Source organism: Anastrepha obliqua, chromosome 3 (assembly GCF_027943255.1).
Source record: "Anastrepha obliqua isolate idAnaObli1 chromosome 3, idAnaObli1_1.0, whole genome shotgun sequence".
Classification (NCBI taxonomy): Eukaryota; Metazoa; Arthropoda; class Insecta; order Diptera; family Tephritidae; genus Anastrepha; species Anastrepha obliqua.
The window spans coordinates 128,761,810-128,773,325 of NC_072894.1; the positions used below are offsets into that span (position 1 = coordinate 128,761,810).

At 36.9% G+C, this 11,516-nt stretch overlaps 1 protein-coding gene across 2 annotated transcripts in view; it reads left to right on the plus strand.

The window, feature by feature from the left end:
* LOC129242283 (beta-1-syntrophin) overlaps nucleotides 1-5,797 on the plus strand; it is a 134,114-nt gene extending 128,317 nt beyond the window's left edge. For both annotated transcript variants that reach the window (XM_054878848.1, XM_054878849.1), the window contains exons 9-10: nucleotides 1,401-1,775; nucleotides 4,320-5,797. In XM_054878848.1, the coding sequence (XP_054734823.1) occupies nucleotides 1,401-1,775; nucleotides 4,320-4,403 (459 nt within the window). In that variant the 3' untranslated portion in view covers nucleotides 4,404-5,797. The remainder of the gene's footprint in view (nucleotides 1-1,400; nucleotides 1,776-4,319) is intronic.
* Nucleotides 5,798-11,516: the final 5,719 nt, after the last annotated feature.

Sequence of the window (11,516 nt, forward strand, 5' to 3'; positions counted from 1 at the left end):
AAAGTGAAGGAGTTAGTGCTCAAAAATCGTCGGTTGACTGTTAAAGACCTTACTGATATGATCGGAATATCAGAAGGATCTGTGAAGACCATTTTGAAAAACCATTTGGACCTACGAAAAGTCAAATTTCATTTGGTACCGAAAACTCTCAATTTCTTGGAAAAAAGTCGTCGCGTTGATGTGTGTGAAACAATGCTTTCAGACTATCAGGACAAACTCAAATGCATCATTGCGGGAGATGAGACTTGGATTTATGCTTACGACCCTGAAACAACCGACCAATCAAGCGAATATTGTGCTAAAGGCAAGGCCAGACCGAAAAGAGCACGTCAAAGTCGTTCAAAAATAAAGGTCATGATGACAGTTTTTTTCGATTTTCGTGGTGTGGTGCACTATGAATTCTTTCCATCTGGCCAAACTGTAAATAAGGAATATTATTTGAGCATTATGCTTCGTTTACGTGAAGCAATTCGTCTAAAAAGACCAGAATTATGGGCCAACAACTCTTGGTTTTTGCATCACGATAATGCACCGTCTCACACTGCACTCGTTCTTCGTGACCATTTCGCCAAAAATTCCACGCATATCGTTCCGCAACCACCGTATTCGCCTGATTTGGCTCCGTGTGACTTCTGGCTATTCCCAAAACTCAAGAGACCACTCCGGGGAACGCGTTTCGAGTCGATTGAGGAGATAAAAGCTGAATCGAAGAAGGTGCTGATGGCTATACCGGAAATGGACTATTTGGCATGTTTCGGGGATTGGAAAAATCGTTGGCACAAGTGTATTTCATCGAGAGCGGATTATTTTGAAGGGGATGAAATTGATTTACAAGAATAAATAAAGATTTTTCATTTTACAACCAAATTCATCTTACTTTTTGCCCACAGTAGTACTTAAGCAGCATCAGCTGTTAGTTCAAAAGCTTGAGACGTCAAAAATTTGATAAGACTAGCCGACTATCACCTGAGAGGATTAACCCTGTTCGTCAACGGAACACAAAATAGCTCTTTCACTTTTTAGAAATGTCTGTGAATATCTTTTTTTATTGTTGTTGTCCTTGGTCGAATGTAAATGATTGTCGTTACGGTTAACCGAGTGGCGTGGGAGCGTCCTTTTTGTTGTATTTATAGCTGCTTGGTTTTTCCTTTTTTGTCGTCGTCAGTTCTTTGTCGAATTGGAACTTGCGTTGCTAATTAAAACTTTAGCTGCAGATGACATAAAACTTATGAACATTAAATGATATTTACAAATTTATAGCAATCAATCCAATGCTTTACATTTATCCCACTTTAATTTCAATCATTTACAAAGCAGTAGTGCATCCATTTTTGTTTGGCTACTAAACTCAAATTTGTAGTGTTTGTATATTTGTATTAAAATTCATAATTATTTTGCAGGGTCAACAGACGACAGTTTTCTGCGTGCGCTGTGGCACCACCCGCGGCGTTCTTGTCTACTGGCTGCGCTCGGAGACGCATCGCGATATGGCCACGTGGGCACGAGCCCTCGTGCAGGGCTCCCACAACGCCGTCAATTATCAGCGGGAATTCTTGTTTCGCTGCCTCTACCAGGGCAGACAGTGTCAATTGGTTGTGCATTTGAATCGCGGCTTCTGCCTGTACGACTGCAGCGGCTATGCGGCGGCGGGGGTGGTTGTGCCACCCAATCAGACCAAAACTCAATTGTGGCAATTTCCGTTCGACAAATTAAAGGGTTCAGCGGATGATGGCATACGAATGTTGTATTTGGATTTTGGCGATGACGGCGAAATTGTGAGTAAAACTAGAAAAATGTACTTTTCTGAATTGTAGTTTATAAAATAAAGCCACTTTTATATAATATAAGCTAAGTTTGAGATTTGCTAATACAGATCTAGTGAGTGGTCAGAAAATTTTATTTTTATGTTGTGAATCTAATTATCTGTAAACATTTTTTTGATTTTATTAAAATTTAAGTTTATCATATCATTTCCATTTAATAACTTTTTATTTTTTAACATGACTTCACGTTTCCTTAACGGTTGGCTTTTCTTTTAGTTTCTGGTAATGCATATTAATTAAATTAAATTATATTCATTCCATTTAGCTCCGGTTTCCTTCGACTTAATTTTACATTCCGCACCACCAGTCAGACTGCCCTTCGCTCCTCTTGGATCCTCTTCACTTCCACAATATTTCCTTTTTCCATTTAACGCCTTTCGCCATTCATTGCTCAACAAAGTGAAACGCATTAAATTTTCAATTAAAATTTCACACAACGCGCCCCGTGCCCCCAGACGCCAGCCAAGTGTAAGCAGTGCTGTCAACTGTCATCACCAACAACACACAGTCTCAGCAGCGGTGTTGGTAATCTGCAGGTTGACGATGGTGTTTTGTCACATCTGCCTTATTGACTGGCTGCCGCATATGACATAGTGACCTGGCTGCGCCCACCCAATAGCCCACCTTTGTGCTCGTCAATGTCATAATCAATGAATGGCTTCTTTTCTTCGACACACCGCTACGCACCTCTTCCCCTCACACGCCTCTCCACTAGGCCGACTTTGCTAACGTTGCAATTAATTTTAAGCCAGCCTTCACTTCGTTTCTCGTCTGCCTTTCGCCAATTTCTCTCCCCTCGCGCTTCGTCACCTGCTGCTGCTTCTGCTGTCAATAGTAGCTGAATGAAGGACGTGGCAAGTGTTGCTGCTGCTGCTACATACTTTGTGGCACGATGTCAGGTGTAATTAAACTGCTTTCCACTGGCACCTTACATTTCTTGGCCTTCAGTTTTTGCTGCTCCACATTACTTACCCAAGATCTGTATGTATATTTAGCTGTAATTATTTATTTTATTTCTAGAAATTTCCATTGCATTTCGTTTCGCTTTTTTGTCTGGCTTAACTCAATAAACCATTTTGTTGTCAATTGCGTCTCAGTCTTGACACAATTTGAAGCTATTTAATTGCTGCACTACAAACATTTCGTGGCGATATGTAAACAGTCTTCTGTTTCGCTTATGAAAATGCGAAAGGTTAAATATATTTGAGTAGAACTTGAAGGTGAATTATCTGCTTTTGTGGAGAAAGAAGTGTTGAATGAGAGAAAACGCGGACGGTAGCTTAATTTAAAAAAAGTGTTATAAAGGAAATATTAAAGAAAAGTGTGTTAAAAGACATACTTCAAATTTGTATAGATAAGGCCAAGTTTCTGCAGATAACGTTAGTTACAGAGAGTGTAGTTTATTCAGTCAATTTCCATTGACGGCCATTTTTTCAACCCCTCAAAAAATAGGATTGGTCGAGCTCTCTAAAATACGCCTCTGTCTCGGCGATGACTTCCTCGTTCGAATTCCATTTTTTTCCCGCGAGCCATTTCTTCATGTTAGGGAACAAGAAAAAGTCGCATGGAGTGAATACGAATCGTGCGGCAGCAATTCGTAACGGAATTCATGCAGTTTAGCAGCAACAACTCCGGATGATTGGGCTGACGCGTTATCGTGGTGAAACAGCAGCTTCTTTTTCGCCAAATGCGGTCATGTCTCCTTCAATTTTTTGCGAAAGTGGTCCAATAACTCACTGTAGTATTGTACAGTGATCGTTCTTCCTTTTTCTAAAAAATCCATTAGAATAACGTCATTCGCATCCAAAAAAATCGTCGCCAGGAACTTTCCGACCGATGGGACTGTATTCGCCTTCTTTGGAGCAAATTCACCGGGAGAAATTCATTATTTTGATTTTTGCTTAGTCTCTGGTGTGCAATAATGAACCCAGGTTTCATCAACGGTGACATCTGAACGCCAAAATTCACATTTTTCTTAAATTGCTGCGAACACTGCTTCGAAGTTAACAGCCGCATCCGCTTGTTGTCTTCCGTGAGCAATCGTGACACCCATCGGCCGCCGACAATTTTTTCATCGCCAACTTGTAATGTAAAATATTAATTGCCGTTCCGTTCGGCACACCTATAACCTCTGTTACTTCGCGCACTTTCATTCGGCGATCAGCCCAATCATATCATCGATCCTTTGATATCAATAAAGACCTCATAAGTTTGTTATGGCCAAAGTATGCTCTGTTAGCTGCCTGAATAGGGTCTTGTATTGATAAGGACAGATCCTTATTTATGCTGAGTACTACACCTTAGTTATTAAACACTTGTATGAGCTCAAAAAAGCCGATTCTGATGTGACTATCATGAATGAAATGTTAATGAAATGGAACATGAAAAATAATAAAATTAACTTTTATTAAACCTTTATTAGAAATCGCCCCATTTCATTTTAAAGACCTTTCTTAATATATTTTTTCTGTTTTCTCTTTTAACCAATCATTACAGGAGCTCGACATGGAATGTTGCCCCAAGCCGGTGGTTTTTGTGGTGCATAATTGCCTCTCAGCGAAGGTGCATTCCATTACCTAAGAGAAGGCGAAACTTCAAGCTGAGCCGTCAGGTAGAGAAAAAATACTTGAATTAAAGTTAAATGTAATTTAATTGAATGGCAACTTATCCATAAGCAAATAGAAGAGGAAAGAAATTTCGTAGCAACAATTTTTGTAATTTCATACCAAACAGTGACGAGTGAATGGAATATATCAAATTTATTTAGTACTTGTGCATGTAATTATAAAGTATTTTCATTACAGAGTAGGAACAATAAGTAATTATGTACTTATGTATTGCGTATGCGGCAAGCGATGTGTGTGCTTCCTTGTTTTAGAAGTGGTCGCAAATCAGTCTTCAAAATCATAAAATAAAAAAAGCTATAAATACTTGTAAAAGTTGAAAGAGGGGTAATATAAGTAAATCACTGTATTTTCAGCACTAAACATGTCCTCAATTAATACATACATATATACACACACATATATATGGTACTTTAAGGTAATTGCATAGACTACTTTTTTACTTCACTATCTGCAGCAGCGAAATGCGTACTGTTTTAGAGTCGCAAGTTAAAAATTATGAATCCGACTAAAATTGTGAATTTTGAATTAAAGCGCACAAGAAATGCATGGAAGTGATTAAAAATTCGAATCAAAAATAAAATGAAAGAAACAAGTAAAAAAAAAAAAAACAAAAAACACAAAAAAATTCACTTACAATGTGTAAAAAATATCTCTTTTTCAAATCTATACAATTAAATTGCATATTCGGACAAATGTTTAATTAACAAATGCAAACACAAACTAAAGCCAATTGTTTTCCCAACAACAACAAGAGCACGTGTTATTTACCACAATAACAAACATATTTGCAAATGTTTAAAGTTTAAATGCAGTGTTTGCACGTTTGTACATACACACATACACATTCGTATATTCGTATTCGTATGTATAGTCAGAATGCATACCGAACAAAACAACCGACGATAATAATTATATTTTAAAGCTAAACAAAAAATATTAAATTTAAATTTACAACTGCAAACAAACTACATTTACCAACACTATAAAAAGCAACAATTACTGCTAAAAAAACATATCTGTCAGCTGCATCTGTATGCATAAGTTTAATAATATTAATTACAATTATCATAGTGTACGCACAGATAAAATCAAATAAATAGAATTAGAAAGGAAAAAATTTAAATTTCAGAAGATAAAACAAAATGAAATAAATTCGTTTTTGGCAGCAATGAAAGGACAGTCACGAAAATGTGGAACACTTTTTTCTCTAATTGTAAGCTTCTCTATACATATGGAAAATATACAAATCTTATCAATTACCACTTAAATACTAACTAATTATATTAAAAACATGTTTAAAAAATATCAGCCACACACTTGAACAGCAAAGAAACAAAGCAGAAACACGTATTGAAATAGCATGGCGCAAAAGAAAGAAACTCTTTTGTTAATGAAAACAGGAGAAAGTAAAAAAAACTCTCGATGAAATAATAGGAATAATAAATAAATGTAAGTAGCGTTGATAATTATGAAAGAATTCAGAGAAAAAGCAACAATGTAAGTGGGAAAATTATCTAATGAGCATAAACAAAAATAAGTAATTAAAAGATGAAATACATAGTATTTAAAGGGCATACAATACAATATTATACAAAAACGGTGAACGAAAAAACGACATTTTGTGCAATATTATATCTCTCTCTTTGAACCGGTGGTGTCATACATAATAAATTATTATGACGCGGATGAAAATTGTAAAACGAAAAAAAGTGGTTTTATTTTGGCTGGGAGGTATAAAATTATTTATGAAATATTTAATTTCCATCAACCCTCCGATTAGCGCTAATAAAGGGTAATCAGATTGGAGCTACTCTTTCCAATAGGGCTTTTTTGGCCGATCACGCATGACTACTGTCAAACTAAATAGGTACATAATTTTTTTCAGTATTCATTAAAATTTCAACGTAGAAAGACTTACGTCTCAACAATCTTACAAATCGTTTAAGGGGTTAGTCTACTTTGTCACTTTAAAATTTTTCAATTTTTTTTTTTTGCATAATTTGAAAGTATATATATCCAGAAATATTGTGTAAAAATTTTAAGAAAATCCGAGCACTCTAACTATTTTTTTTTTACCTGAACATCATTTCGTCTACCTGCGCGTATAGCGTGCATTAAAAACTTTAAACGCGTTTTTCTCAAAACAACGTTTTCAAAATCTAGCTCCACTGTATCTCAAAAACTAATCAACCGATTTTCATAAAATTTGGATCACCTATTCTAGACATAATTTGCACCAAATTGACGCTCGGGGGTTTTGAAATTTTAAATTTTTACTATATATTTTTTTTAAATATGCGAAAAAAAAAACCGTTCTATCAAAAATTTCCCATTTTTATCAGCCATTTTTTTTGTCTTCATTAAAACCTAATATCCGAGGGTCATTTTGTAGCCAGTATCTTACTGAATCTGAAACATTTTGATTTTTTTGTTTCAGACAAGCCGTTCTTGAGTTCTGATGGAGCTGCCTCACCAACCCATGTTTGAGACGTTACGCTTCACTGCTATTTTTTTACTAAAAATACTATAAAATTGAATAAAAAAAAATTTATTTCTGAATTTTAAGACTTTATTTAATAAATCAAACAAATTTTATATTACTATCATTTATAGTTTTCTCAAAAAAAAAATCACGAATATAGCCTTTTTTTCGAGTCTCCAAAGTAGACTGACCCCTTAACTAATATAATTATATTACGAAAATCGACGATCTGTGAAAAGTCTTCATCGCGCCCGAATCTCCCGAATTTTTTCAGCGATGAGGCCCTTTTTTGTTTAATGGCTACGTCAATAAGCGAAATTGCCGTATTTGGTCTGAAGAACAACTCGAAGCTATTCAATAACAGTCACTACATCCATTGAAAAAAACGGTTTGGTGCGGCCTATGGGCTGGAGGAATCATCGGCCCATATTTCTTCAAAGGCGAGGCTGGCGTCAATGTAACAGTGAATAGCTAACGAATGTGAATGAATAACGTTATCGTGCCATGTCAAACTACTTTATTATGCCGGAAACTGGAGCCCGTGATCTCCGCAACATTTGCCTCCAACAACACTGCGCTACTTGCCATACAGCCATAGAGCCTCTGAAACAATGGATTCACTGCGTCGTCGATCGTCGTTTGGGTGAGCAATTTATCTCTTGTCTCGGACCAGTGGATTGGCCACCAAGATCGTTTGACATCATTTGTGAGGGTATTTAAAGTCGAAAAGCTTTGCGGATAAACTAGCTTCGATTGAGGCATTTGAAGTCAACAATACTTAAGCTATTCACGGCATACTGGCCGAAGTCCTCCGGCGAGTCATTCAAAATTGGTGTTTACGGATGGCCGAATTATGGTGCAGTTGCGACCAACTTTTGAAAGGATTTCTCTTTAAAAATTAAAGTGTCATACATGGTTCTACACAAAAATAATAAAGAATGCTCAATCGATTAGAATTTTTCCTTGTTTTATTTCAATTTAAAACCGATGCCTCTAAATTGATCACCCTTTATTTTCTCCATTCGTGTGGACATGTAAGTAATTTTTTTGTATTTTATGCTTGCTTGAAGCACTGAACTCAGTACTGCGGTATTAATTGAAATACTAAAAAAGAAGCAATTTTTATTATATTATACTTTTTATTTTTTTATATTTTTAATATATTTTTTATATTACTTTATTGGAATAATTCAATTAAAAGTCAATTACATATAAGGTTGGCCAAAAAGTCTTGCGGTATTTCGGCAAGCTTGTCTTTGCAAGCGCGTAATTCTAGTTGTATTCGTCGCATCGGTTCAAGCTAGAGCTTTTTGGAAAGCTCTTTTCACGTGCTTACACGTGTTTGATTAATTGTTGTTTGCTTTTAGTCGTTCGTGAGTTATAGCGTCGCAAACATGGAGCAAAATAAAGAGAAAATACGGCATATTTTACAGTACTACTACGACAAAGGCAAAAATGCAACTCATGCTGCCAATAAAATTTGTGCAGTTTTTGGACCCGATACAGTTTCCATTTCCACCGCACAACGATGGTTTCAACGTTTTCGTTCTGGTGCAGAGGTGATCGAAGATGCGCCACGGTCCGGAAGGCTTGTCGTCAAAAATTGCGATAAAATCGCTGAATTGATCGAAAGAGACCGGCATAGTAGCAGCCGTAGCATTGGCCAAGAGCTGGGCATGAGTTATCAAACCGTTATAAACCATTTGAAGAAGCTTGGATTCAAAAAGAAGCTCGATGTATGGGTTCCACACGACTTGACGCAAAAAAACATTTTTGCCCGTATGGATGCACGCGAATCGCTTCTGAATCGCAACAAAATCGACCCGTTTTTGAAGCGGATGGTGACTGGCGATGAAAAGTGGGTCACTTACGACAACGTGAAGCGCAAACGGTCGTGGTCGAAAAGCGGTGAAGCTGCCCAGACGGTGGCCAAGCCTGGATTGACGGCCAGGAAGGTTCTTCTGTGTGTTTGGTGGGATTGGCAGGGAATCATCCACTATGAGCTGCTCCCCTATGGCCAAACGCTCAATTCGGACCTGTACTGCCAACAACTGGACCGCTTGAATGCAGCACTCATGCAGAAGAGGCCATCTTTGATCAACAGAGGCCGAATTGTCTTCCATCAGGACAACGCCTGGCCACACACATCTTTGGTGACGCGCCAGAAGATCCGGGAGCTCGGATGGGAGGTTCTTTTGCATCCACCGTATAGTCCAGATCTCGCACGAAGTGATTACCACCTATTTCTGTCCATGGCGAAGGAGCTTGGTAGTCGGAAGTTGTCCACAAGAGAGTCCTGTGAAAATTGGCTCTCCAAGTTTTTTGACAATAGGGAAGCGAGCTTCTATAAGAGGGGCATTATGAAGTGGGCATCTCTTTGGGAACTCGTCATCGAACAAAACGGCGCATATTTGACTTAAATCGCATTATTATAACCAATTTTATGAACAATTGAAAATTCAATAAAAATACCGCAAGACTTTTTTGACAACCTTATATAATACACTATCAAAAAAAAAAATTAAGGAAAACTATTTTTCATATACTTCTATGAAGGATCGGAATCCATCTTTTTTCCGTCGAGATTGCATATTAAAAACACTGAAATTTTTAAAATTGAAAAATCTATTAATACATCAAACAGTCAACCAGTATTTTATCAGGACAAATAAAAGTGGTATTTTAACAAATTAAACAGCATCCGAAAAAAGAAGTTTTGTAGTTTAAGTTTCTAACTTCAGTTTAAAGCATCGGAAACCTGAGCCTCCAAAGCAATTTCGATTCAATACGTCAAACACATTTTTGAAAGTCTAGTTTCTTGTAAAATTTCTTGTTCGCCTGTGTTTTTATTGTACACTAGCAAACCCCGCCCCCTTCGCTGGGCACACTAAAATAGAATAGATATGGTTTAGAACAGAAAATATGTATATGGTTTTCATATTATTTATTTCTTTATTCTTTATTCAATCGCTTTGGCATAAACAATATTTTTTGTTTTTCTATTTGTTTTTGAGTAAATATAAAATACAAATTGAAAATCAGGAAAAAAGAAGATTGTTTTTAAATTTCAAATCAACGCAAATGAATAACTAAGAAACAACCGTCTTTTTCCTGATCATCCATGAATTTTTCGTTTCAATTTATATGTTTTATTAAGCATTGGAGCTTTTTTAACCATTATCCATTTATATTTTTCAAAAAAAAAAAAACGAAAAAAATTGTTTTTTCCACGAACACATAATTTCATTCGGATTTCACATTAAATTCTCAAATTTCGTAAGAAATTATTCACTGTTCCAAAATCCACTCCAAAAAAATTCACAAACAATTTTTACATGTTGCACTTACGCTTTTTCCTTATGGCATCCAAATCAGAAAGAAATATTGACACATTGTAACTCACACTGTCAATTTGACAGTTCAGTTCTGCCCCAAGCGTTAAAAAAGTAAGCGACATTATGGCTGGCTCAAAAGAACGCTGTACCCGTTGCCAGTGCTCCGAATTACAACCAAACTTTACGAAACCCATTTTCAATACTTACTTAACAATGTGCGTAAGTTTGGTTTAATTCGGTGCAAAGACACGGCGGGTCCACGTTTTGGCATATATTTCGAGACCCTAGTCATCAATAGGTATGAAAATTACCCCGTATTAAAGCACTTATCAATAGCTTTCATTTGATATCCATATTGTACAAACACATTCTAGGGTCCACGTTTTGGTCTATATCTCGAGACCCTAGTCACGGAGCGGATGGAAATACTCTGAACTAAAGCATTCACCAACAGCTTCCATTTGATACCCATATTGTACATACACATCCGAAGGTTACCCGGGTCCACGTTTTGACCTATATCTCGAGACCCTATCTACCAATAGGTTTCCATACTATACGGAAACCACCTTCAATACCTCCTTAACAATGTGTGTAAGGTTGGTTTAATTCGGTGCAAAGACACGGCGGGTCCACGTTTTGGCATATATTTCCAGACCCTAGTCATCAATAGGTATGAAAATTACCCCGTATTAAAGCACTTATCAACAGCTTTCATTTGATACCCATATTGTACATACACATCCGAAGGTTACCCGGGTCCACGTTTTGACCTATATCTCGAGACCCTATCTACCAATAGGTATCCATACTATACGGAAACCATCTTCAATACCTACTTAACAATGTGTGTAAGTTTGGTTTAATTCGGTGCAAAGTCACGGCGGGTCCACGTTTTGGCATATATTTCGAGACCCTAGTCATCAATAGGTATGAAAATTATTCCGTATTAAAGCACTTATCAACAGCTTTCATTTGATATCCATATTGTACAAACACATTCTAGGGTCCACGTTTTGGTCTCTATCTCGAGACCCTAGTCACGGAGCGGATGGAAATACTCTGAACTAAAGCATTCACCAACAGCTTCCATTTGATACCCATATTGTACATACACATCCGAAGGTTACCCGGGTCCACGTTTTGACCTATATCGCGAGACCCTATCTACCAATAGGTATCCATACTATACGGAAACCATCTTCAATACCTCCTTAACAATGTGTGTAAGTTTGGTTTAATTCGGTTC